General features: G+C 39.2%; 1 protein-coding gene and 1 non-coding gene across 2 annotated transcripts; one reads left to right on the top strand and one right to left on the bottom strand.

The window, feature by feature from the left end:
* Positions 1–952: 952 nt before the first annotated feature.
* Positions 953–1,026, bottom strand: TRNAI-AAU. Its single transcript has one exon. It is a non-coding gene; the product is annotated as a tRNA-Ile (tRNA).
* Positions 1,027–2,492: 1,466 nt separating this feature from the next.
* MOK (MOK protein kinase) lies at positions 2,493–24,544 on the top strand. Its single transcript, XM_042047319.1, is given in 7 exon segments — positions 2,493–2,664; positions 14,731–14,784; positions 15,654–15,718; positions 18,149–18,272; positions 18,661–18,858; positions 20,110–20,338; positions 20,341–24,544. Coding segments are annotated over 7 exon segments (813 nt in total). The 5' UTR covers positions 2,493–2,649; the 3' UTR covers positions 20,469–24,544.

Here is a 24,544-nt window from a genome sequence, read left to right as displayed (position 1 = left end):
AAAACCGGCGGAGGTGCAGCCGAAGCGTCTGGCCCCGGGTGGGGCTGGAGGTGGGACCTGTGGGCGGAGTTACCGCGAGTTGGGTTTCCCCGCTCTTCAGGCAGAGCGTACCGAGTCTCAGTTCAAGAGGGGCGTGGGCCTCCTGGAGCGGGTCCAGTGCAGGGCAATGGGGGGTAGTTGTGGGACTGGAGCGTCTCTCTTACGAGAAGAGGATGAGGGAGTCGGGCCTTTCCAGCCTCGAGAAGAGACAACTGAGAGGGGGCCCCATCTCTGTGTATAAATATCTAAAGGGGATTGTGCCAAGAGAATGGAGCCACGCTCTTCTCGGAGGTGCCAACCTCTAGGACACGAGACAACTGGCAGAAACCGAGGCACAGAACGTTCCACCTGAACATGAGGAAGAACTTTACTGTGCAGGTTACCGAACACTGGAACAGGTTGCTCAGAGAGATTGTGGAGTTTACCTCAACTGGAGATATCCCAGAACAGTCTGGACGCAATCCTGTGCCGTGTGCTCTGGGACAAGTCTGCTTGAGGAGGGAGGTTGTACGAGATGTGGTCTCCAACGTGGCCCATTCTGTGGATCACTCCCCACTCGCTGTCACCGGGCGGGTTTCGGGCGGGGGAGCGCGTGTCACGCGGGAAGGGCAATCCACACGGCAGAAAAGCGCCCGAAGGGGTCACCCGAGCACGCTGAGCCGCCCGCGCAGAAACAGAAATCCGCGCTCTGCCGGGACCTGCCAGGCTCCATCAGCCGTAGGAGCGCGATGAAGCTCGGCCAGTGCTGCAGCCGCCCTAAGTGCTCGAGCCCTGCACACACACACCCCACCTCGCGGTCGTGCCCTTGTGTGCAGGTCACACCGTGTCTCAGCAGAACCGCGCGAGGTTGGTGGGAATCGGTGGGACAAATTGGAGAGAGTGGAGAAAAAAAAGTAGAAAAGGTAGAATTTTGTGGCCCGTACGGGGATCGAACCCGCGACCTTGGCGTTATTAGCACCACGCTCTAACCAACTGAGCTAACCGGCCACTTTGCACCACCTGCCGCCTCCGGGTTACATAAAGACAGATCCGCGCCAATGTTCCACTCCCAGGCCAAAATAGTGAAGACGATAAGACTGGGCGAAGAACTTCCTCGTCCCCGGGAGCGCCGGAGCCGAGCCCGCGCTTATGGAAACACACGCTTAACTCCTCAGCAAGACCAAAAAGCAAACCGGAAAACTCTGCCCTGCCTACAGAGAGATGCAGCGCCTGGTAGTGGGAACAACCATAAAGCGGGATCGGGGACAACTTCCCCTCTAAGACAGTAGGGTAATACTTCAAGTTTACTAGGATATGATTCCAGTTTCATTTAACTAAAATATTTGAACATTCTTAAAAAGCATTTACTATTGTTTAACGCACTACTCGGATCTTAGTTTGCACGGACAAACGATTCACCTTTTCCTAGTATTTTGATTCTTACTACATATGCTGCATATAAAAGACAACTTCTGCTCACCTTTGAAGCCTACATGAAAGCACAGGATGTCCGTTTAGCAAGAGGAAAACGCCGGGGGGGGGCACGAGGGGGGTGGGCACGAAGGGGACGACACAGGTCTCCAAAATGCAAGGTTTTGGAGACAGCTCAGTTAGGAGAACGCAGCCCCTGGTCTCTCCCCGGGCTCCTCTTCATGCCGGGCTGGCGGTACAGCTGCCCTCGGCATCCCGCAGTGGCGCGCAGGATCCGCCAGGGATCAGGCCATCACCGAGGATGAATCTGAGGCCGCCGGGGCGCTGCTCCGGCCACGGGAGACTTGACAGCAGCCAGGGCCCGCCGCTGGACTCATGGAGAACATCCCTTGTCCCGAGGGTTCCCCTCCTTAACCCCTCACCCACGGGCGGCTCAGCCCCGCCATCCCCGGGAAGTCGGGACCGTGGTGTGTCCCGAACGCGGGCTCGTTACCGGGTGCGCAGCGCCACCTGACACCTCTAGGCGAGGTATTTCTGGGTTTTATTCTAGTTCGCGCAAAGTATGGAGTTGGGTGGTAACCTACGAAAGTCTAGCTCAGTGATCATCAAAACTTTAAACTTGTATACATTTTAACAAACAAAGACATCAGCATTCCTTGGTTACCACCTGCATAAGTTTTCTATTACTTCGTACTGAAACCAGTATTTGCTAGTTGCAGCTCACTTCTCATGCTAATTAGTCCGCAGGCGCAGTTCTTTCTTCCAGTTGAGTCTGGGGTCCGTTTTGGATAGGCGGTCAATGGGTTGCGATCTCGCACTGCCGAAATTACGTTTCTCCCACTTACTGCTCCATTCTCCTGACTTCAGTCCTGGTGGCTCTCGTCCAGACAGCCCGTTCACTTTGGGATTGTCTTCCCTTTTCCTTAAAACGAAAGCTTATCCATGGGTGCGACATCCACAATTGCCCCACACCTGGGCGCGCACCTGGCGGGCAGGGGCGGGGTGACGGCGCCCCGTGCACACCGCGCATGCGCGTCCCGGCCGTGCCGTGTGCAGCGGGCCGCGGCGTGGGAGCGGCGCGTGCGCGGTTGCCGGGGCGACTGGAACACAACATGGCGGCCTGAGGGGAGCGCTGGGAGCGGGGCCGGGTCGGGCCCGGCCGCTCATCCGCCAATCCCGTCACCTGCGGGACGGCGCGGGATGCAGAGTAAGGGGGTACGGGTGAAGGTCTCGGGGTCTTTCTGAGGGGTGGTGCGGGCTCGGAGCCTCCAGGGAGGCTGGCGGTCACCAAGGGGGCTGTGTTCTTAGGGAGTACCCGCGCTGAGGGGGCCGTAGGTGCTTCTATAGCCCCTGCAAATGCCGTCCCTGCCGCCCGTGGGCAGCTCCTGGGTCTCGCATGCCAACGCTAGCCTCTTCGTCCCACTCCTCCGCAACAGGGTGCGAATAGGTCTTTCTCTCGGCTCCTGCGGGGCATCGCCCTAGGTGCTGGTCTCTCCCAAGTGCTTTCTCAGGAATTGCTAAGTTTTCTTGGTTCGGCACGCCTTGCTTTCCATTGCTTAGCGTCCTTCTTCACATCATCCCATGTCACACCCTGCAGTCAGAGACATCTGGCGTGTCTCTGAGTGCAATAATTACGTACCATGGCCTTGAAGATCAACTTCTTGCTTTCTTCATTTCTTCTTTATTTCTCTCTTCGTACGTGTATCAATATCATACTTAAACATCATAGCTTTTTGTTCCTCGGTATCTTGGCATCTTTGTAACAAAGTGTCTGCTTTACGTTTTTATAATACCCTCTTTTGACTACTGTAGTGCTGTCTTCTCTGTCATTTTGTATTGGATTCTTTAATTCTAAATGATTATTAATTTTCTGCGCTCTCTAGTTGCAGTGATTGGGTGTTGTCTTTGAATTCCATCACTTGCCCATAATTTATATTTAGATTGTTCCTTATTTCCTGGGTTCTTTAGCCTCTTGCACATTAAAGTCTTATTCTGTTGAATGATTCATGGCCACTTTTTTTGGGGGTGTTAGACGAGTTCATATTGCTACAACTTGTTCTTCCCAACCTTTATTTCCCTTTCCACTAACGATTCTAAGCTTATGTGTGCTGAAACAGAGGGGAAGGAAGAGGTTAGATAACATCTTTTGTTACAGATGCATGAAAGAACTGCTACCCAGTGATCAGGTTTCTTTTATTCTTCAATGTTTTATGCAAATTTAATTAAAACACTTCCTTTAATTTATCCTCAAACCTTTCAGTCTTACAGTGCTCATAACATTTTTAACCTTTCTTTGAGTCTTCATCTTTGAGTACACCAAATTCAGGTAATCTAACTGGAAGTTAAGTTTTGTTTTGTAGCTGTAACAATTTTCATAGCTTAAAGCTGCCAGGCTGTGACCTGGCTTTTTTTGTTCAGCGTGTGTTTGAAGTTTTTTGTTTTGGTGGGTTCTTTTTGTTGTCTGGTCACTCTCAGGATGAGATCACATCATGATCAGGATGGTGCTGAAGAGGATTTTTAAGAATCTCCAAAAATCTTGGTTTATGAATGCAAAAATCAAACTTTGTTAGTACATCTACATTTTATTTCTTCTTATTCTATATAAACTTCTATGCTGTTATTCTTACAATACCTGATTTTCTTTCAGCTGCTGATTAAACAATAACTAATTTGTCATGTGGTCATTCTCATTGTGTCCCTGGAGAAAATCTCTCTTATTTTAGTGACCTGTTTTGTTCAGAGTTTACATATTGACTTTATTAATCAAAGAGACGTTTCAAATAATGCAATTTTCATTCCTGATTCTGCACTTTATTCAGTCAGTTGAAATTATTCAGGCCTTTGCTTCATTCTTTTCACTGGATGTATCTCATAAGTGCCAGGTTAAAGCCCCAGTTGTTTGTTATGTGTGGGGTATTTATTTTGTCTACAGAGCACTCTGTTGTAAAAGAATTACAATAACAAGCTTTATACACTTACATGGAAAAGATCTTCAGTGCTGTAAGAATGTTTTAAAATGTGTAAAGGATTAACTCTTTGTACAGTATTAGAACTCTGCCGTTAAAAATTTAAACAACTCAAGTTGTTTTGAGCTCTCCACTGTGATCTGGGCTTCTTTTGTATGAGTAAAATACATTTATAGAAGAAAATATATAAACATAACCAAATAGTATAAACATACACTATCTGACTTCTGTATATGCCTAAAGATATTTTCATTAAATTTGTACAATAATGCTTTCCCAGCGTTTCTCTTTGCCCAAGTACTTAGGTTCATTAACATCTATGGCTGGTATGCCATAGATATTAAGATCTTATTTTCAGATCATATGATTTGAATTTTTTTTTTAATGCCAGAGAACCAATTACTTGCATGTAAGAAAAACAAAAAAAACCCCAACAACCACCAAACCAAAAAACCAACAAAAAACCAGGATGGCCATTTATTAGAATAAAAGAGTGTATCAATAAATATCTAACTTCTTTTGTGTCTATCTTGGGTATATTTTGGCCCCAGGGCTGGCTCTGACATTAAGAACATATAGCCATTGTGTTTCTGACTGGTTGGAGAGTATCAGTTGCTACCAAAAATATCCATTTACACTGAATTCTGTGAGAGTAGTATTTAAGTAGTCTGAATTCACAATGTCCATCTTATATTTAGCAATTTAGATAGGAAATTAAAACTTAAGGTGGGGATAGAGAGCATGGTGATTTTTGCTGTCAAGACATTGTTTCCTCAGTCTTGTTAGTCAAGGCTGAGGATAAGCTCGCTTGAAGCACTAACTGACCAGTTATCAATTAACAGCCAAAGCAATTAAACAGTCCCATGGTCTCCTTCCCATTTGGGAGTGTCTGTTAGAGATTGCCTCCTTTACCCACAATGATTTTCAAATTCAGTTTCTGCTTTTAAAATAGATCTATATGTAAATTGTCTATATTGAGTGCATTAGATGGTTAATTTAAAATTGCTCTGCTATTTTCAGTTTTTCAAAGTTAGATGGCCTAATTAGTTTATGATGCAGCATGATCAATAGTGATCAGAAAACAGAAGCAGCAGATGATAAAAATGAGAAGAGCAACTGACAATTCCCATGTAAGTGCTGCTACTGTATTGGATAAAGAGGGGTTGCAAGGGGAAGGTTTCTACTAATTAAAATACAAGCATTTGGCTCACAAGGAAAGAAAACACTTGGTTGTTTCTTTTTAACAGGAGCAAGTGTGAAAGCTGGGGAGATGAAAAGAGAATAAGACAACACAAATTGATTGTTAGTTGGAAGACAGCATTAGAATATCCCTGCCTAAGTAACTTTTCCCTCTGCAAAATTTCTTGGCAGGCTTTCTCCACTATAAGGTTGTGTTTATACTTGTAAATTAAGCATATCTGAAAATCTTCTTGGACACAAAGAGCAACTGGCATGAAATGGCCCCCATCTCTGCTAGTAAATTCTCTTATCTTCCAAAACAAGGCAGTAGGACAGAAACTGCTTGAGAACTGACCTTAGAAGGAGTCTTCACACCAGGCAGGGAAGGTGCCTCGTAAAGTGCTGATTGTCACAGGCCAAATCCCTGCCAGGGACTGTGGTCACAGTAACTAATAACAGGCAGCTTCACTGAATTTACTGCTATCGACATAGCTTGAGACTCCCACAGTTATTCTGACACCCATAAAGGGCTGAATATTATAAAAGAGGTTTTCTGCCCTGCCTCCCTCAAAATGACTGGGTTTGTATCTTTCTTGAATAATAAGACCATGTCAAAAGCAACAGTAGCATAAAGCTAATTAGAACTGGATTTTGCTCAGGTGAAATTACTGAAAAAAATTATCCAGGATAGAATCTGTAAGTGCTAAAAATAAAAGGCAATAGGAGGATGAGGTGGGTGAAGGAAACTAGGCACTGGGATTGGTAAGGAACAGTTAATCACAAAGCTGAAGGAGAATAAAGGAGGAAAGAAAAAAAGTCAATTCTGATGGAAATTAGAAGACCTGAAAATTAATATAAATAAAACTTTTCTGATAACCCTTATCTGCTTCATCTCTTAAAGTTGTGCAGAATTAGAACTGACTGATTTTTCACATCCTTGTATTTGAAGCACATACTTATCAAAGCCAAACATTACTTTTGGCCCAGTGCAAATCTCATATCTGAATTTAATATGGGAATAAAGCTTTAAAATCAGAAACTGCTTTGCTTAAAATAAAAAAAAAAACAGACCAAACAACACCTCCACAAAAACCCCAACTAATAATCCCCATGGAACAATGATTCCATGATACACTTGCTTTCCAAGACAGTTTTGTTTTCAGTACATTGTAAATAAAGGAAGTTCTTTGGTTTTGTTTTTTTTGTGAAAGAAGCAAAGAATAAATTCAAATATGAATTGCTAATGTGCTGCAGCATAAAAAAGGTACAAAGGACAGTGTGAAGAGGCATCATGTCTCTGAACAAGGAGGTGGTAGTTTATTGTCTAAGAATTACTGTATTCTACTTTCTGGAATATAGGCAGCAAAATAATCTGGGCAGCAAAACTTCATTTGCTGTTTTTCATTTTATTTTCTCTCAACTTATATGTTAACAAAATACCTCTTATTTGAAAGTTTTCCATTAGTCAGCATTTGACAGATCAAATAAGGATTGATAAACAATCTTCATAACAATTTCAAACATACTGAAACAGTGTGTTTTTGTTTTTAAAATACCAGTTGGTAAGATAAGGAGAGGGAACATTTTCTGATGTTCTGGAGACAGTGAGTCTTAGGGAGGGAAAGTACTATGCAAGTAAACACATGAAGCAACATTTTGAAAGGTATGCATAATTAATAATGGGAATTCTACAGAAAATCTTGTTTAAATTCAGTGAGGGAATACGAAATTAAGACTAAGTGAAGCTTTTTAAATACACATGAATTAAAAAGGTTTGCATGTGGTACAGAAAGGGAACTCTGCCTTCCTGTTGGGCACTGGGGGGTTATTTCCTTGAGTACTCTTAATTGATGTCACCCACTGTATTAAATGGTGCCTGGCCACTGGGTCTAGGGTGAAACAAGATGAATGAGGAATAAATAGTTGATCTCTGCCTTGCCAAATGCACTGAATATACTTGTGCTGTTTTTCTTTTAGCTGTCAATAATGATTGGAGGAAATGTGTCCGTCCTCTCCTTGGATAATACTTTTTTCAGTTTCTTTAAATAACTGTTTTAATGCAGGTTAAAACCAGTGTATTTATCTTTAGTCAATGTATAGCATTAATTCTCCTTCATATTTGCATTTATATTTACATCCATCATCCAGATGTTTTACGGTCACAAAAAAAATAGGTGCTTTTTATCAGTTAGGAAAATAGAGGAGAGGGCTGTGTGTAAGTAGACATAGATTTGACATTGTCCTCCAAGAATATAAGTGCCAACCAGTGCCTCTTGGGTTACTGGTTTTGTATTCCCAGTTAAATATATTAAGCTCCTAATGAAATCACTGGGAATGACTCATTTGTACATACAAAGTGAGATGGGACATTTTGCTCTTGGGTGAGATTTCAAAATGTAACTCAGAGCTTCAAAGAATGTAAGTTAAAAAAAGAGAACTCAAATATCTTCAAGGAATGTGGCTTCTGATTCTCTGTTACATTGTTAGAGATCTGTTGTTCAATTTATACATTACCGACAACTGACAAAATTGTCCAATTTATGATCGAAGCAATATTTAAACTATCTGCTTAACTGTATCAAGGGCAGATGTATACAACTCAGTGGTTAGGCACAACAAGCAGACTCTTTCATCTTTTCATCTGAAACATCTTTTAGGCCTTTAACCCTTTGATAAATTGACTGACAAATTCCTTTGATGAAGTGAACTCTTTTAACAACAGATAACAACATTATTTTAAACAGAACCTGCCCATACAAGGTATTTCTCCTTGTTTCAAAGTGGAAAATATTGTTTTGGTGTTTAGCTGTAAGTCTGACTGGGAAAAGACGTATGTCCTGCTCTGATCCATTCAATAGTGTGCAAAGCTCTTTGTTTCCTGCTTCCTCCCCAGAGTTTCTGTAGCATGGTTTTTTTGTTTATTAAAGCCTAGGAGGGCAATGAAATAATATACACAATAATTGAATAGTGTCTATTTTTCATTTAAAAGGTTTCCATCAAAACTTAATTTTAAATATTAAATTTGGCAATGCATCACACTAAGCAATGTTCGGAATGTATGCTACAGCAGCGCAGAGTAAACAGTATCATACATACTCTTATGCAACACAAAATTCCTGCTGGGTAGCTCCTTGGCATGGTAACTGGTGTCTGGAGCTCAACACATGACTACTTTTTTTCTTGGGGTAAGCCCAGCTACTCCAAGCTGCAAGAAGGAATAAGCCATTTACTAATTACTGATTTGCTCAATAAAGAAACAGCAAGCAAGCAATTTATCAGGCCCTGCATTTGAAAGTTCAGTGACAGACTGAAGTTCTGACAGCCTCATGGCAGGGAAAAAAGTCAACTATAATCCAGTCCCTGACTGCAAGTCAGTCTTTCTCTTTTCTGTTTAATTCAACTTTAGTGTAGAAAAAGTGAATAATCTGAGATAAATACAAGCACTAAGGAGGCTGAGTCCACATCTTACTATCTTTATGTTTACATAAAGTTGTTTTGTATCCATGGTGCATTGATTTCTTTCTTCCTTATTCCTGTATTTGAACAATATCCTGTAACTTTTGGGTCTAGAGACAACCTGTAGATTCTTAACCAGCTTTTTATTTCAAAAGAAAGAAAAAAGCAACATGTTTCTCAAAATCTGAAGTCTACATGCCTGCCTTTGTTAAGAGAGTCTGATGTAGCTCTTGCTTTCTGTGGCTCTTTTCCAACAGACCAAAAATATTTCAACATCAGTATTAAAATTACAAACGAAATATATGCAAAGCATAGTTAAATTTCATCTCATACTATGTAATATTTGCTGGTGATTTCAATGCATGTCCCATATCCAGTTAGTCCTTTAACTGTACACCGTGGCTCAGTGTTCTGATTAGGCACACTCAGAGCTGAAATAGCCTCTGGTATGTAAAGATCTTGGCTTGACTTATCAATTTGAACTAGGGATCCAGGCAAACTATTTGGCAGTATCTTTTAATAGACAACTTTGCAAACACCCCTGTGCAAGTAGTTGAAGTTTAGATGTCAGAATTAGGCAGTAGCTGAGCTATGCTTTTGGAAAGAGGTGTCAGTGATAAAGTTGGGTTCCTTGTCCTCATTAAGCACTTCAGTGTCTTCTGGGGACACATTCTGTCTCACAGAGTGATCACGTTTTATGACAGCATTTACTCCACTACTGCATGTTACATTTCATCACTATGCAACAGCAGACATAACCTTCATTATTCAAATACTTGACACAAAACTTGTTGACTGCTCTGAAGTATTTTTTCTTGCCCTTCAGGCTGTCTTATTTCTCTGTTCAAGGCTCAGGTACTACACTGTTATTGCCAGGCCCATTTTCTACAAATACATGGGAAGCCACTAATTGTGTCAGCAGTTTGGCTTTCTGGAATTGTCAGCCTCAGCTGCTGTGGTGTTAACTAAGTGTAATCCAGCTGGCCAGCCAGCTTGCTGAGCTCCTGCAGTCTGTCTGCAAGCTGAACTGCAGACTGTATCCTCAACCTTTTATTGGCTGGGTTAACACAACATTGCAGGGGAGATGTACTGTAATGCAATTATCTTACAAGAAAAACTGAAGACTTAAAGATGTCTGCCTCTGCAGGGCAGTGAAATGGAAAATAAAGTGTCAGATGTCTTATATCATGATTATACTTTAAATTGCTGTTGTCAGCAAAACAGTGATTCCAGACAGATACTCATTTCCATGCAACAGAACACTACTGGAGATCTATGTACAAAGTATTTTCACATGTGGTGTAATGGCTTCCCTCTCCTTTATTGTAAGTTTGTATCAATGAATTTACTGGAAATTTCTTGATACTGAACAGTGTGATATGCCCAGAAAACATATCTTCAAAGAGCTTCACAGAGTAAATCAGTTAACTTCTGGAGTGAGCACTTTGGATAGTATAAACTAAAACTATGATATGTCAGACTTAAGTTTAAAAACTTCTATGAGACAGTATCAATTAAAAATGAAAATGTCCATTTTAATACTGGTTAAACTAAGTGGTTTTTTTCTACACTGTGTACAAATCAATGTGTAAGTTTTATTTCTAGCTTAGAGTCTCCTTATTTGTTTCTGCAGTGATGAAAATGCTGGCTCCCTTTCACTGTTATGTGAATTTATGTATATGAATATTTATGAGCTGATAAAAGGTATGTAGCATATGCTTAAGAAACACACAAACTCTCCTTGTGTAGATCACATAGTGGAATTAATTATTTTTCCCTCGGTTGTTCACTGTTACCGATTATAAAACTCATAGGGAATTTTATGCTGTACTGCTTTACCCTTTAGTTCTTGCCAGTGGAATATAATCAACTGTTTAAGGCATGGGTGCATGCAGGTTTCCCATGAGTCAAGTCCATAGCCATCTATTCTACAGTCAAACAACCTTGACTGCAAAACACAAAATAATTGCTTTATGTAACAAAAAATAAAACTTAAACAGATTCTTAGGTCAGGGCTGCAGTGAGGTAATAAGAAAATTATTCCCATTTGTTTCAAAACTATTGAATCAATGAATAAGGATTTTCAGTTTTTATACCTAGTAAAAAAGCCTTTCACTAAGTTTTCTTTATAAAATAACACTGTTCTCTGATACCTCGTATAAATTCTGGAGCTGTTTGTCAAAGCAGGTCAGAGACCATAAAGCTTAAGGAAGAGTTCCTATAAAAAAATGTAGAACAAAAGCTGATTTAAAACCAGATCTTATATAAACAGTAAAGGAATTGTATACAGCAAATTAAGGGGCTTACAATTCATAAGTAAATTATGTAGTATATAAATACATATATATATGAATAAAATATATATATGAATAAAAAGTATTAATTTAAAAAATGAATAATTAAGAATTTGTAGTGTCTTAAGAGTTGGGAGATTAATTTAAGTAACTGAACATGCAACTGTCATTCAGTGTAATAGAATAAAGACTTGTTCCTGAACATGACACTGGTGACACTGAGTATTGAGATCTCTAACAAAAGGAGTAACTCTGTTTCTGACCTAGATAAGAATGTGAGACGAAAATTGAGTTGTTTGCTGATTGCTGAAGTAGACATTAGTGTGTACTGGTTTTAATAAGACATCTTGGGTTTGCTATATTTAGCATGGTATTCAGATGGAAATTGGAATCATCATTTCAGTATGTTCAGATTTTTTTTTTTTTTTTAAATTTTAAAATACAATTTCTTTCAAAGTTTTCCAGAAGAAGATTGTTTTCACACCACCTACTTGTAGTAACCTCCTTTCCTATGGCATGGTGAATCAGTTCAAAATGAAATCTGTGTTCAACAGTAATCTGAAATGCTGCAGTTGGGGATTATCTGAACATTAATCTGGGTTTACCTGAACTTCTGTAAACTGCTGATTCTTCTTTATGGTCTGAATTTTGAGTCTGGATTGTGTTTACCATGATACAGTGCCTTATTTTTAATGTTGTATAAAGTCTGAATTTTGAGTCTGGATTGTGTTTACCATGATACAGTGCCTTATTTTTAATGTTGTATAATGTGGCACATGGGGTGGAGCTTGTCAAATCATAGAATATAATAGGAAAGTGAACTGGACTGAAAACGAATTTTTAATTTGACAAGGAGTATGGAGACACTTCTGTAATTATGAGGACAGTTCACTGTAATGCTACTAATGTGGAAAGCTGATACTTTTGATTTTTTCCTTAAAAAATCAAGCGATCCATGTTACTTCAATCAATATAAGGATATTTGTCTTTACAGAAAGTCATAATTCTCTTGCTGTTAATTTATAGCAGCAGCATTTAATAACTGAAAAACAGTCTTGCCCTTTGTTTAATCAACAGCAGTTTGGTCATTTAAAGCAAAGAAAAAAGGGGCTCTGAGAGAGGTGTGGAGTATCTCTCAAGAGAAATGACAGAAGCTTCAAGTGCCACTGCTTTAGGATTCACTTCACCATTACTGCCAAATAAGGTTTCTCCAATGATAAGTCTGGAAGCAGAAGAGCATCTGCTCCAAATTTTACTAGTGACATGTAATAAAAAAGCAACTGAGCATGACTTCTTTTTATGAAAGCCCAATTCCTTAAATACAAATAATAATCCAAATTGATTTGAATAGCAGCATTCTATAATATTTTTTCCACTATAAATGACAAAAATCCTGATGTTGAAAGCACCATTTATCTCTACAGGGGCACTACTACTACAATTCCCGATGTAAATGGTACTCTGTTCCAAGTGCTTTGTGATCTAATCCCGCTCAGTGGATTATGTGACTGCCTGGAGGAGCACTGTAATCAGTTGGGAACACAAATCCCACTGGCTGCTGGGGCCCTGGCCTCAATGAGTTACTGTCCTCATAATCTCCCTCCTCCTCCCCAGCCAATTACTCATACTACTGTCATCATGCAGATCAGTACCTGCTTTGTTTTTCAAAAATGTGATCATTTCTGCCTCCGTTGATGGCATTGCAGCATTACATAAAGGCATTACAGCAAGATTAAAAGGCCTTTGGAGCCTATAAAAGAAAAAAGCTGAGCAGTTACTGAATGGCTCTGAAAAATAGATAAAATTTATAACTGTAATTATTGCCTAATGGCAACAGCAAGCTAAACTACATAGGTTAGCCTTTAATTTGCAATTCAGATGTGAATCACAGTCATTTAACCATTGCAGTAACTTGAGGTGATTGATACAAATCTTGAGCCTTAAAGACAATTACTTTGAGTAGAGAGGAAATGAGATATTTAGAAGTGAAGTACTGCAGTTCTGCTAGAACTTGAGGAAATACATATTGCACGTAATACATGCAGTAAAAACTAAGGCATCTTACAGAGTATTGAATTGACAGTTGTTAGCTGAGCTATTCTAGTGCATACTGAAATATAAATTATGTCAGAAGTTGAGTGGAAAATTAATTACAAAGCTAGCTATAAATTACAGAAGTAGTATTGATGCCTTTTCCTGGTCTTAAAATCAAGAGGCATACACAGTTAGAAGGGGAAAAGGGATTTTACCTTGGTATTTATTTTTAAGGATCCTTAGGTGCACACGTCCAGGTCATACGCATCGAGATGCACCCCGCCAAGTCTATCTCTGTCCCCTCTGTCTCTGTGTCTCCCTTCCTCCCCCCTCAACATTGGGTATAACATTATAGGTTTTACTAATTAGCTTATCTATCAAAGATTCCCCAATGAGAGGCTCAAGTGAGCCCCCCTCCCTAAGGAACCTTCCCCTGGATGGTTCTATCTTGGTTTACAGAATATGTTCTGGAGAGGACCTTGGGGTCTGGGGCACACTGATCCCTAGCTACAAAGCTTCTAAAATGTTGAGTCTCTTAGCTTGACAAACAAGTCCAAGAATGTAGGCAAAAAGCACCAGGAATACAGAAGTTGTAAAAAGGTATAACAGGGGTATAAAAGAAAAGGCAAAAATCTTCACGGCATCAGTATAATTGAAAAAGGTGGTATCAGTGCACCTCGGGAAGCTGAAGACTATGGTATTTGTATTCTGTTCTTTACTAAAAGGGACTCACACCACCTGAAATTTTATTCTAGGAAGGAGAAAGCCATCACCTGAAAAAAAAATTAGGAATAACATGTACCAGTTATGCAAATCTCTAGATTGTGTACAATAGGTTTTACATAGGTAAAAGACCTGGTTCAGCAACAGCTTTACAGCAAATGTAGCATACATTTATTTCAGGGTCATCTCTAAGCAGAGACAGAATTGTCTGGGGCAGCAGCAGACTGCTGGAGGCAGAGAAGAGGCCATGGCCCAGATACATCTTTGCCTGCAGCAGAGCCCTAGGAGGCAGCAGGCAGCCAGAGCTGTTGCCAGCTCCCAAAGGAGCTCTAGTACCTGCTGCAGGTAGCCCTCCTGGGAGGAGATGGCCCTTGCAATCTCTCTGGTAGCCCTGATGAGAGCAGAAGCAGAAAGCCTGGCCTCTCCTTCCTGGACTTGCCCATTCCCCATTCCCATATCTGTAGCTGTTGTCTCACCATGATGGCAAAATTTAATTTTTTACTATTCTGTTGATAAGTTTGAAAAAAGTGCTGGTTTCTTTAAGTTTTGGGGTTTTTTTACAAATAACTGGAAGCACTGATAATGTTTATCTTTTTACTGAATTCTCCTCTCTGCTGTGTTTGTATTAGTACAGAAATGAAGTATTTCAGAGAGATGGACAACCAGAAAACATAATAATAAAGGTAATTAATTTTATGTGAGGATATTTAACTAAAAGTGAAATGTATAAGTATTTTTCTCTTTGCTCTGAGAAGGTAATGTTTCTTCATGAATAAAAGTAAAATTTTTTAGGAAATACATAGATGGTTACTGTATTCCTGATCTAGGGGAATGAACAAACAATTTTGTTATTGGCTAAAAAATGGCTGAGATGCATTACACCCTGCATGTGTTCCCTCCAACCTAAAAACCTATTCTTTATCCACTCTTAATATATATTTTCCTTTCTGTCTTAATCTAGACACAAGAAACAGGGTTTACTTTTGCAGCTCTTTGTTTCTACATTCAATTCCTATACTTAGTGGAAGTTACACATACAAAAGAGAGCAGAAGATAGTGGCCTGCAGAAGATTTCATTGTAACCATCTCTCCTGACAGTTTTACAAAGTTATTTTGCTAATGTTTGAAAAGCAAGGATTTTTAAATTTAGTTTATGAAATTTTATTTTCTGAAGATAAATTTTTCTTTTAAGTCATAGAAGAGTACAGGAAAAGCCAAAGCCACCTATTATATCACTGCTAAACAGAAGAACTCTAATAACTTAATCCAGATGTCCTATTTAGTAGCCTTTCCTTCTGTGATAGTCCCTATGCTCTTAGGCCTTTCTTTTCATGATGTACAGAACAGTATTTGCATTATGTACTATGGACACAGATATCTTCATACCTGGAGCTACTTACTATTTTAATGCAGCTTTACTGCTGTGATACTACTACCCCTGGATTTTGGAAAGTTTCCTCTTAAAGTAATCTGTGATTTCTTTTATTATTATTACAGTCATTGCTTGAATATTTTACTGTTTGTAATTTGTGGAAATTACTTATTTTTGCAGCAGAACACCCTGAAGTTAAGAGATTTTGGATCTTGTATGAATATCTATTCTCAGCAGGCACATAGGTAATGTACCTCCCCGCACTGGTACTGAGCACCTGAATGTTTGCTTACAAATGGGCATTATAGTTACAAAATTGGTATATGGAGTCCTGGCTGTGCTTTCTATGAAATCACAAGGTACAGTGTTCAGTGGAGGGTTTTGCGTATCATTAATCAAGATAATCAAAGGTAAATAGCTCAAATTAGGAGCATGTGGTTTGGGTAATATGATCTTTGTTTCCATGGATTTGTAGAAGCTTTTGTGCTTAAGTCTGCAGGGTTCATGAGGCAGTAATCCGGTCTGGTCTGGCACTCTCTTCACCCAATGGCAGGTTAGTAATAAAGCAGTTCAAGAGAACACAGTACAAACAAAAGTGATTTACGAAGAAACACTTTGGAACATTTTTCCGATGGCTTCATATTTAGTAAAAATGTATTTTCTCTGCTTTATCTCTGTGTAGAGTACGGCTCATTTCCTCTCATGAGCACCACAGAATACCCTCAGTCTTGTTAATGCACTTAGTGGTAAAGTGTTTCCCGCTTTCTTTGGACTTACTAATACTTTCTGCAAAAACAGAGATTAGAGAATACCCTCCCTCTAATTTATGACTTTGATTTACAGTATAGTGTGTCTAAGACCCCTGTGCTACTAAGATCTTGTGTGCTGGTGTATTTTGAAATCAGGTTCTGATGAAGGAAGAGTTCAGGAAAACACAAAGTCTTTTAAGATTTTTGGTAATGATGAAACTATAACTCAAAAAATTTGTCACTGGTCTTCAAGGAAAAAGGAAAAATACTCATGAGTATTTCTCCAGTATCTTTGTGCCCTAGCAACAGCAGCAGTTCTTTATTCTCCTCCCACACTGCTGTCTCTGATATGCAACCAGGACTGATAACATTTGCTTTGCTTCTTTCCTCCTCCACATGGCAAGTGCAGCTGCTGCCATCACCATCACATTAAATGACAACCATTATGCTTTGCCTGCTAACTTGTAGAAACATTTCTACTTCTCCAGCCAGAAAACTGTTAAAAGAAAAATCCCAAATGTGGCAGTACTTTTGCAAAGTAAATCGGGACCAAAAGCTTTAAGAATGCCACGTTTTTTCATTTCAGCTTGAATCAGCTGGGCTTTGTAGCTTTGTAAGAAAATTACATGCTGCAAACTTAAGTTTTCTTAGGGAAAAAGAGGCAAACCTTAAAAATATTTCCTTGTTGTTTCAGCTTAATGTAAAAAATTTCACGCTTTACAACCACTAAGTGTTTTCAGACGCCTTATAGGTGTGTTCAGAGAGAAAGGAGGGATGTTCATTGGAAATTACGGAATTGAAAGAGATACAGTCTTGCCAAACTAAAAGCAGTTACGGACAGGTTTGTTTCTTTTTCAGTGCCTCCTGCAGTTGTTGCTGTTGAATGGTTGCATAAGCCTTTATGCCTTACACCACCTTGTATAAGAACTTTTAGTCTTTTACACAGCCGTGCTGATCTTTCAAATCTTGTTGTCTCACCATGAGGGCAAAACTCCCTCTTTCTGTTCCCTATAAATCATGGTTCCTGGATCGCACTTTTCAGTGGCTTGCACAGTTGTTCTCCACTTTGGTACAGTTTTAGATTCAAAGACAGCACATTTTTTAGTTCACACAGAAGCTAGTCCCAGCTGCATGTCTTGATGCAGCTGCACAATGTGAATCAGATCTTTTCTCGCCTTCCTCTACTCTAAGCTTTATGAAGACACTCAGAGGAGTGTGCAGCCAGCTGTTTGACTGAATTTGCAAACAGTTAAAAAGAAGTTTCTCATGTCTACAAAGGGGCTGAGTGTTTTGCTTTCAAGAGTCATGTGGTGCTACTGAAGTGTTTCTTATATTATATGCCCAAGGAAAAAAGCAACATGTGCAGGAAATAAATGTTAGTGGACCTGACTAAAGTCAGATTGGTTTAATATGATAACAGTGTTTTCAATGACTCCGTGCAAGTTTTATATTAACTGAGGATCAAGCTCAGGAATGCAGTTCAAATTACCATCTTTCCAGTACTGCTGCTTATAAAGAACCTGTGTAGGAATGGAGTGTTATAAATACATTTCTATGTGCATACACAGAAAGAGGGACTGCTTGATTCTACACATTGTCTTTTAGGATCTGCCACTTTACTAGAAACAAACACAATCCCAGATCCATTGCCCTTCACTACAAGGGATGTTCTCTTTACCTATTTTGCCCCAAACCAGCAGGAGAGGGAAGCTACAGATTTCCATTTAATAACCAAAGCTACTCCTTCAATACAAACCAGCAGCTGTGTTGCTCTGCTGCTCACATTATCCTCCAGTTGTTGATAGGTATTAAACTGTCCACGAATAATTCTAACATGTTCTCTTCCTCATAAAAGAAGGGGTTTTTAAATCAAAAGTGACAGTTTAACCATCTTCTCTAGTGCTAATACCATCTCTTACCTTGCAGTTTCCAGCCTCTTTTTCTTGGAGCTAGTGAGCTGGACCACATTTCAAAAATCCATGAAGTTACAGGCACTCCTGGTAACAAAACTCTGGGAGTTCAAGCAGTAAGTATGTACTCCCATAGTTACTAATCTCACTGTTTCAATATCCACAATAGAGCTGTACAGCTGTGTGCAATTTCTGCCCAGGGAACCACCAGAAAAACCTAAATCTGTGCAGTGTCTTCTAATCTCTACCCAGAGACAGTCACCCATTAAGGAACCTTACAGGCAGAGCAGAGGAAATCTGAGCCTTACTTGGCCTTTTATTTCCTTAGTACCTTTAAGGCCAATGACATAAATTTTTAGGAAAGAAAAGGGTTTTTTATCAAGTACTGCTTACTTTTCTCTTATGAATGATTACCTAAATCAGGTGAATTCTTTCTTTTCAGTAAATTGTAATCCTCTCTGAATATGCATGAATAAATGTTTTTCTCAAACTTGTTTAACACAGGTCAAGAATTTTGAGTTTTGAATCCTCCCTTTAAAGAAAGGAAAAGGAAAATCTTCTATTTTGCACAAATTGCCTTTCAAAGGTTTCTATTTCCTGTGTGCAATGCTAAAATATTACCCCAGTGAGAGAACTGCTGCCCATCAAGCCTTACAGCACCCTTATTTTCAAGAATTCTGGCAAGTGACTTCAAATCACTTCAATTTTGAAGACTCAAATCAAAAGGTGGGGGGAATGTTGTGTCCATGTTTCAAGTGGAGTAAAATTAAATTTGTTTCCAGTGCTAGTCCTTGGCTTCTCAACAATGAACATAATTCAGTCAGCGTAGTTCTTTGCATTGAGTCCGAACCTTACCTAAAACACTACTGGTGTTTGTCTCTATTTTTCTTTTCGCCCCAGCCTTTTTAAGGCAGCCAGTACACAAGCTTTAACTATGCACAAAAATTTAAGACTAGTAGGAAATACATCAGGGCAAGTGCCTCAGTATTTGTGTCAAATTTCAAAGGCAAGTCCAAGACAGGTAGTACTTAAGTGGAAGAATTGTCAGCCCATTTAGAGAAAGTAATTTGTAGCACTGAGCTTGTTAGCTAGAAACAAATGTTTTACTTAAGCTGATTACTTGGGTTTATTCTGTCTGCCTAAACACAGATCTTTATTTGGTGTGATGCAGTTACCCCTCCCCCAAATCCCTAACATACGCGAGTTAAAATTTAGAAGCTCGGATACCTCATAATCCCCTCAGTAGACTCTAGTTAAGAGTTGCTGTTACTTAAAGGGTCAGCTCCACCTTATTTTTACATATCATCATTCTGTTTTTGATGTCTCTCTTTGAGTTAAAGAGTTTTCCAGATGAAGTTCTGGCAGAGACAGGGATTATGCTTTTGCCTTTTCAGGGCTTCAGTCTACATTTTGAGCAAATAAAAACTTTTTTTAAAAAACTTAATTATCCTGAATATAGTCGATATCTGGGAAAAGTCTAAGTGTGTATTTGACATGAAATAAAAAATAATTAGATTCAAAATTCTGACAAACTGAAACTTTGTTTATATATCAGCTATGTGAAAAATACTCGTATTCACTTGCTGTTACCAACAAGGTGAGGTGGAAGTTAGTACTACGTGGAAAACTTCCAAATACAGGTTTTTTCTCAAAAACCCCCACAAACTACCAAAGAACAATTATAAATTATTTTCTGTTGTGCATTCAGCTTTGAAAGCATGAATTCTCCTTCTATGGGAGAAGCCACTTTTCCCACTAATTCAGTTCTGGGGTTAATCAGTGTAGGTTTTCTAAGAAGTTCCTTTGGGCAAGATTTCAAGAAACATCAAGTAAGGCAAGTAATTTTTAAAAAGGAGTGAGGTGAAATTGTATTTGGCTGAGGGTTTTTTATTTCTGATTATTTGGGTTTTCTCTTCTATCTGTGTTCCTTAAGATGTTCTCAGAAAGAAACTGAATCTTTTTTATTTATTTTAAAAGCATTCTCTTAGGAACATCCAGGAAAAAAACCCAAATCCGCAACATTGGCCTCCTTTGGGAGAATTACCAAAATTAAATTTTTCTGGAGTAGCCAAATTGACTTCCTGTTCTACTCCTACATTGCATTCAGTTTTCCAGGGATGTAAGGAAGGTGGTGGAACCCCTGTGTTCCAGTCTGTCAGATTTATTGGATCAAATACTGAGGTGTAGACTCTCACTTGCCCACTGAAGCACATTTGAAACTTCTGTTGTTTCTTCAACAGTCTGAGAAACAGAAGGCACTTCAGTCTTCCCTGAAACATTTCCATTTGCCTGTTATAGAAGGAGCAGAAGTGAGGAAAAGCCTGGCTATGCAGTGACAGAGACCCAGTCATGCTTCTGTTGTTAGAGATCTAACAAGAACAGCAGTGCCTGAATTTGTATTGCTCTGACAATTTGTAGGAAAACCCCACAAAGTTTGAGGGCTGCTTTCCTACCATTTTGATACTCTGTTCCTGAAGGGGGTCAATATTTAATTAAAGCATTGTTCTTGCAGAGCACAGAGAGTATTCTGCATTGAACTTCCTAAGTATTTGTTCCTTTTAGAACCTGGTGGAGGAGGAGGTTAGTTAAAAATAACATGAAAGGATTCTTTGAGCTCAAGTATTAGGAATGGAATGTTATCTACAGAATTTAAGTTTTCAAATTGTATTACAAATGACAGCTAACTGCTGTATTTTTTTTAGATGTAAGGGTTTGGTTGGGTTCTTTTCAGTTAGCTCTGGAAATTATTCCTCTCCTCTATTCAGTAACTTCCACCTCAGGTTTTACTGAGAATGTGCAAATTGTACAATCATATGAGATACTTGATTTTGATGCAGTTTTTGTAACTGCTGAGTATTTTTATGTAACTATAACTTAAAGTTAAACCAACCTTTTATCTGATTCAAAAGCAAGTAAAACTTAGTCACCATTTGCTTCAAGCCATTGATCTTAACATTAATCAAAAGTCTTAACAGGGGCTGATATTGCAGCCATTTGCTTCAAAGAGCAGTAAAAACACATAGCTGATCATGCATCAGAAATCTGGGACACAGATCATCAGTGACAATTTAATAGAATGGTTCTGATTGCTATATAAGGTAAGAGTTAAAAGGCAGTATCTTATCTTACTAGGAAAGAATCTTTATTCCAAATTGGTACCACTGATTTTAAAATTCCTGAGATCTAAAAATTTGCTTTAATTAATTTGCAATACTTAAATTTGGTGATGTGTTACAGAACAGTTTTGTTATTTAGAAAACAAAAGTCTGTGAAAGTCATACTTGTCTGGGGGTTAAAAATCTTCTGCCTACCAAGCGTGCATGCAAGACAAGTTCGGCAAATAACTTTTTTGGACATTTTTATAGTTAGAAAAGTTAACTCTGCTCATAATTGGGAAGTGATCATCATTTTTTTCCAAAACCAAACACTGGGCTCTGGTGCTGCTGTTCAAAACCCCAGCCATGAGCAGGAGAGCAGGAAGCAAAGGGCATTTTGTGTGAGAGGCCCTGCTGTGGGGAGGCACCATGGAAAAATGGGGCACTGGGGGGAGCACATCACATCCAAGTCACTAAGCCAACACTTATCCATCAATTTGAGACTGATGTTTTAGATCCAGACAAACTATTTATTCCAACCAGTTAAGATGCAGCCAAAACAATGCAGTAAAATTCAGGTTAACATAAAGATCTTGTAAGAGTAAAAATTATGCCTGCTCTCAGCTCTTCTGAGATTCCACAGGGCTGTGCCTTTGTGAAAATAATTCTTTTTTTCACTTTAAGGTCTTCCAGTAAGTGGGTTTTTTTGCTGTGGTTTGTTGATTGGTTGATTGTTCTTGTAAGAAGAGGCATCTCAGCACTTACAGGGTTCTGTTTTGACTGGATTAGATCCTAATCCTTGTTCAGGTTCTGGACAACTTTGAGCATGCCCAAATTCCACATTGTAGCTTTTCCATGTGGAGAAGCTCATGAAGCTTGAATTTTTTATGAATCCTTTTGACATCGACTGCTTAAAAGCACTTGTCTACCTTATGTTTATCTTCATGTTTAGAAGATGGTATTACTATCACATACTGTACTGAGGATCAACATGACATTTTTAAGGAGATTCTTGAAAATGTGAAAATACTTGCAGGTAAATGTGGTGCAGACTGTGGGAGTATTTGATACTGATTCAAATTTGACTGTCCAAGTTGATTATCATGCCACCTGCATCATGCACCACTGCTCAATTTATGTAATTTCTTCATAGCAAACTTTCAGAATCTTAATATCAAGAACAGAAAAAATATCCCAGCCCTGGGAAGAATTCTTTTAAAATAAGCCTAAAGCATTTGAACAAGGCTCTGCAGGGAAACCTCTACTCGTATTACATGTGCCAAAGGAAGAGCAGATTTCTCTTACTAAGACTGAACAAAGACATAAGCCAAGTTTTAGTGGAGGAAGTGTTTTACATCAGTAGAATGAGAGCATTGCAACAAAGGGAAACAGCAGAACACAGCGGTACAGTTAACTGCTCTTTCTCATTTTACTGAAACTCCTACTGCATGGATGCTGCTTTCCTCCTGTTCCAAGCAAAAAGTGTTCTCCTGAACACAGTAGCTCAAAGTGCTGTGAAAGTACATAAAACCACAGTGAGTGGCTGAGTTTTCCTGCTCTATTATGTTTCAGTGAATCATCTCCCCACTTCTGTCATGCTTTCATGTTAGCAGCTCATACTGATAGAACAGAGAACTTCAACAATAAGGCAATACAGTATTTGTCTGAATACCTACCATAGTGTTTTTTTTATAGATAGATATAGATAAGAGAAAGGTGTGATGCTACACTTAGAAAATGAAATTAAGGACTGCAGGTCTATAGGCAACACAGTGCAACAGTAACCTCCAAGTTCTTACCTTTGGAACACTGCGAAAAGGTGCCATGAGCTTGTCCAGTGTTTTTTTCTAGAGAGGAAGATGGTGAGTTGCTTAGTGCTGATATATTTGGAGTTGAGCATAATGAGTAGCATTAAAACTGATGGTCTAAAAATAGGTAACTAACTGGATCCAAGGGAGCTTGCTCTCCACTGTTGTTAATTTCTTACAAAAAAGAGGACAAATCCAACTACCCACATTTGATGGGTTGTTCTGACTCAGAGCTCTCTTACCTAGCACTATACAGAGTAAGTCAAAGCTCAGATTATCAAAACTATATTCCTGATGGAGATATATTAATTGTACTGGTTGCCTCCTGTAATCTTTTTCTGGAAGCCTCAAACCACAGATGCTGAAGTTCAAGTAATTTGACTAAAAAATGTAAAATTCCATCAAATTATGTTTGCACAAGGTACCTTTCTGATTTCAAATGTTACTGCCACTGTTTGCTTCCCTAATTCATACATCAGGCAGGTGATTATTCATACATGGGGAAGAAGATGAAGTCAGAATTTTTGGTAAGTTTTAACCTGGAGGGAAAAGGCTACCAGAGTAACATCTTGTGTATTATCACATACTGTGTACCTGGGGCTGTCAGGCTGTTATAATGAGAATGACAATTTCATGTTCAGCAGATCATTTTTGCTATAAAATTGCAAATCTTAAGTGAAGGACCACATTGGAATTTTTCTTCATTTCTTTTATGCTTTCAGGTGGATCTTACTCGGTTTGGCACATACAGTGCTTCAAGGATATTTATCTCCTAACAAGTTCTTTGCTGTTAAACCTCTGGAGACAACTTACACTTCCCTGGCTGTTGGACGAATAGGCAAACTTGAATTTTCCCACCTGCTTTATAGTTAAAATACACCCAACTTTAAACTACAAACTGGCAAGTATGGTTCCTACCCTGATTCTTCCAGCTAAAATTCCATACTGAGATTATCTCTGTTCTGCTCACTTTTAATTATTATTTTAAATGTATTAGGAAAAAGATTTTTATTAAAAGCTGTATCTACAGTAGAGGACTTAAGTTCTTTCCAGGTAAGTTATTAGTGTCCTATTTCTTACTAAAATACATTTTTTCCATATGGAATAGAGTGTGGTATGGGCAATTGAAGCTTCTAGATGACTGCCCTAATAGTAAAGAAGAGGCTGAAAAAAGAAAACCCAAACACATTCCTTGTGTGCTGCTGAACTACAATTTGTGGCGGGGACATACCCTGCCAACACAGATGTGAGTAGCTCCTGTTGTTACCCTGATATTGGATACTGCAATTCTTTCCCTACTGGTTTTGTATTTTTCCAGCTGAAGGAAAAGAAGTCTTTTAAAGTTATTGCATATTTTTTCAACTGTTTCATTTTGACTCAGACCATATGAAGCACTCATATAAAAGAAATCTACGGGGAGGTAACTACACTAGTTTTCAGTGATGAGGTTTATCTGTATTTTAACAGTTAAACCCACTACGTTAATAAAACAAAACTTCTGAAAAATAA

Source organism: Corvus kubaryi, unplaced genomic scaffold (assembly GCF_017639235.1).
Source record: "Corvus kubaryi isolate FWS band 111438036 unplaced genomic scaffold, C.kubaryi_AGA036_p1.0 66, whole genome shotgun sequence".
NCBI classification, from domain to species: Eukaryota; Metazoa; Chordata; class Aves; order Passeriformes; family Corvidae; genus Corvus; species Corvus kubaryi.
Note: the sequence above shows the minus strand (reverse complement) of the source record. Positions and strands in the feature narration are given on the sequence as shown.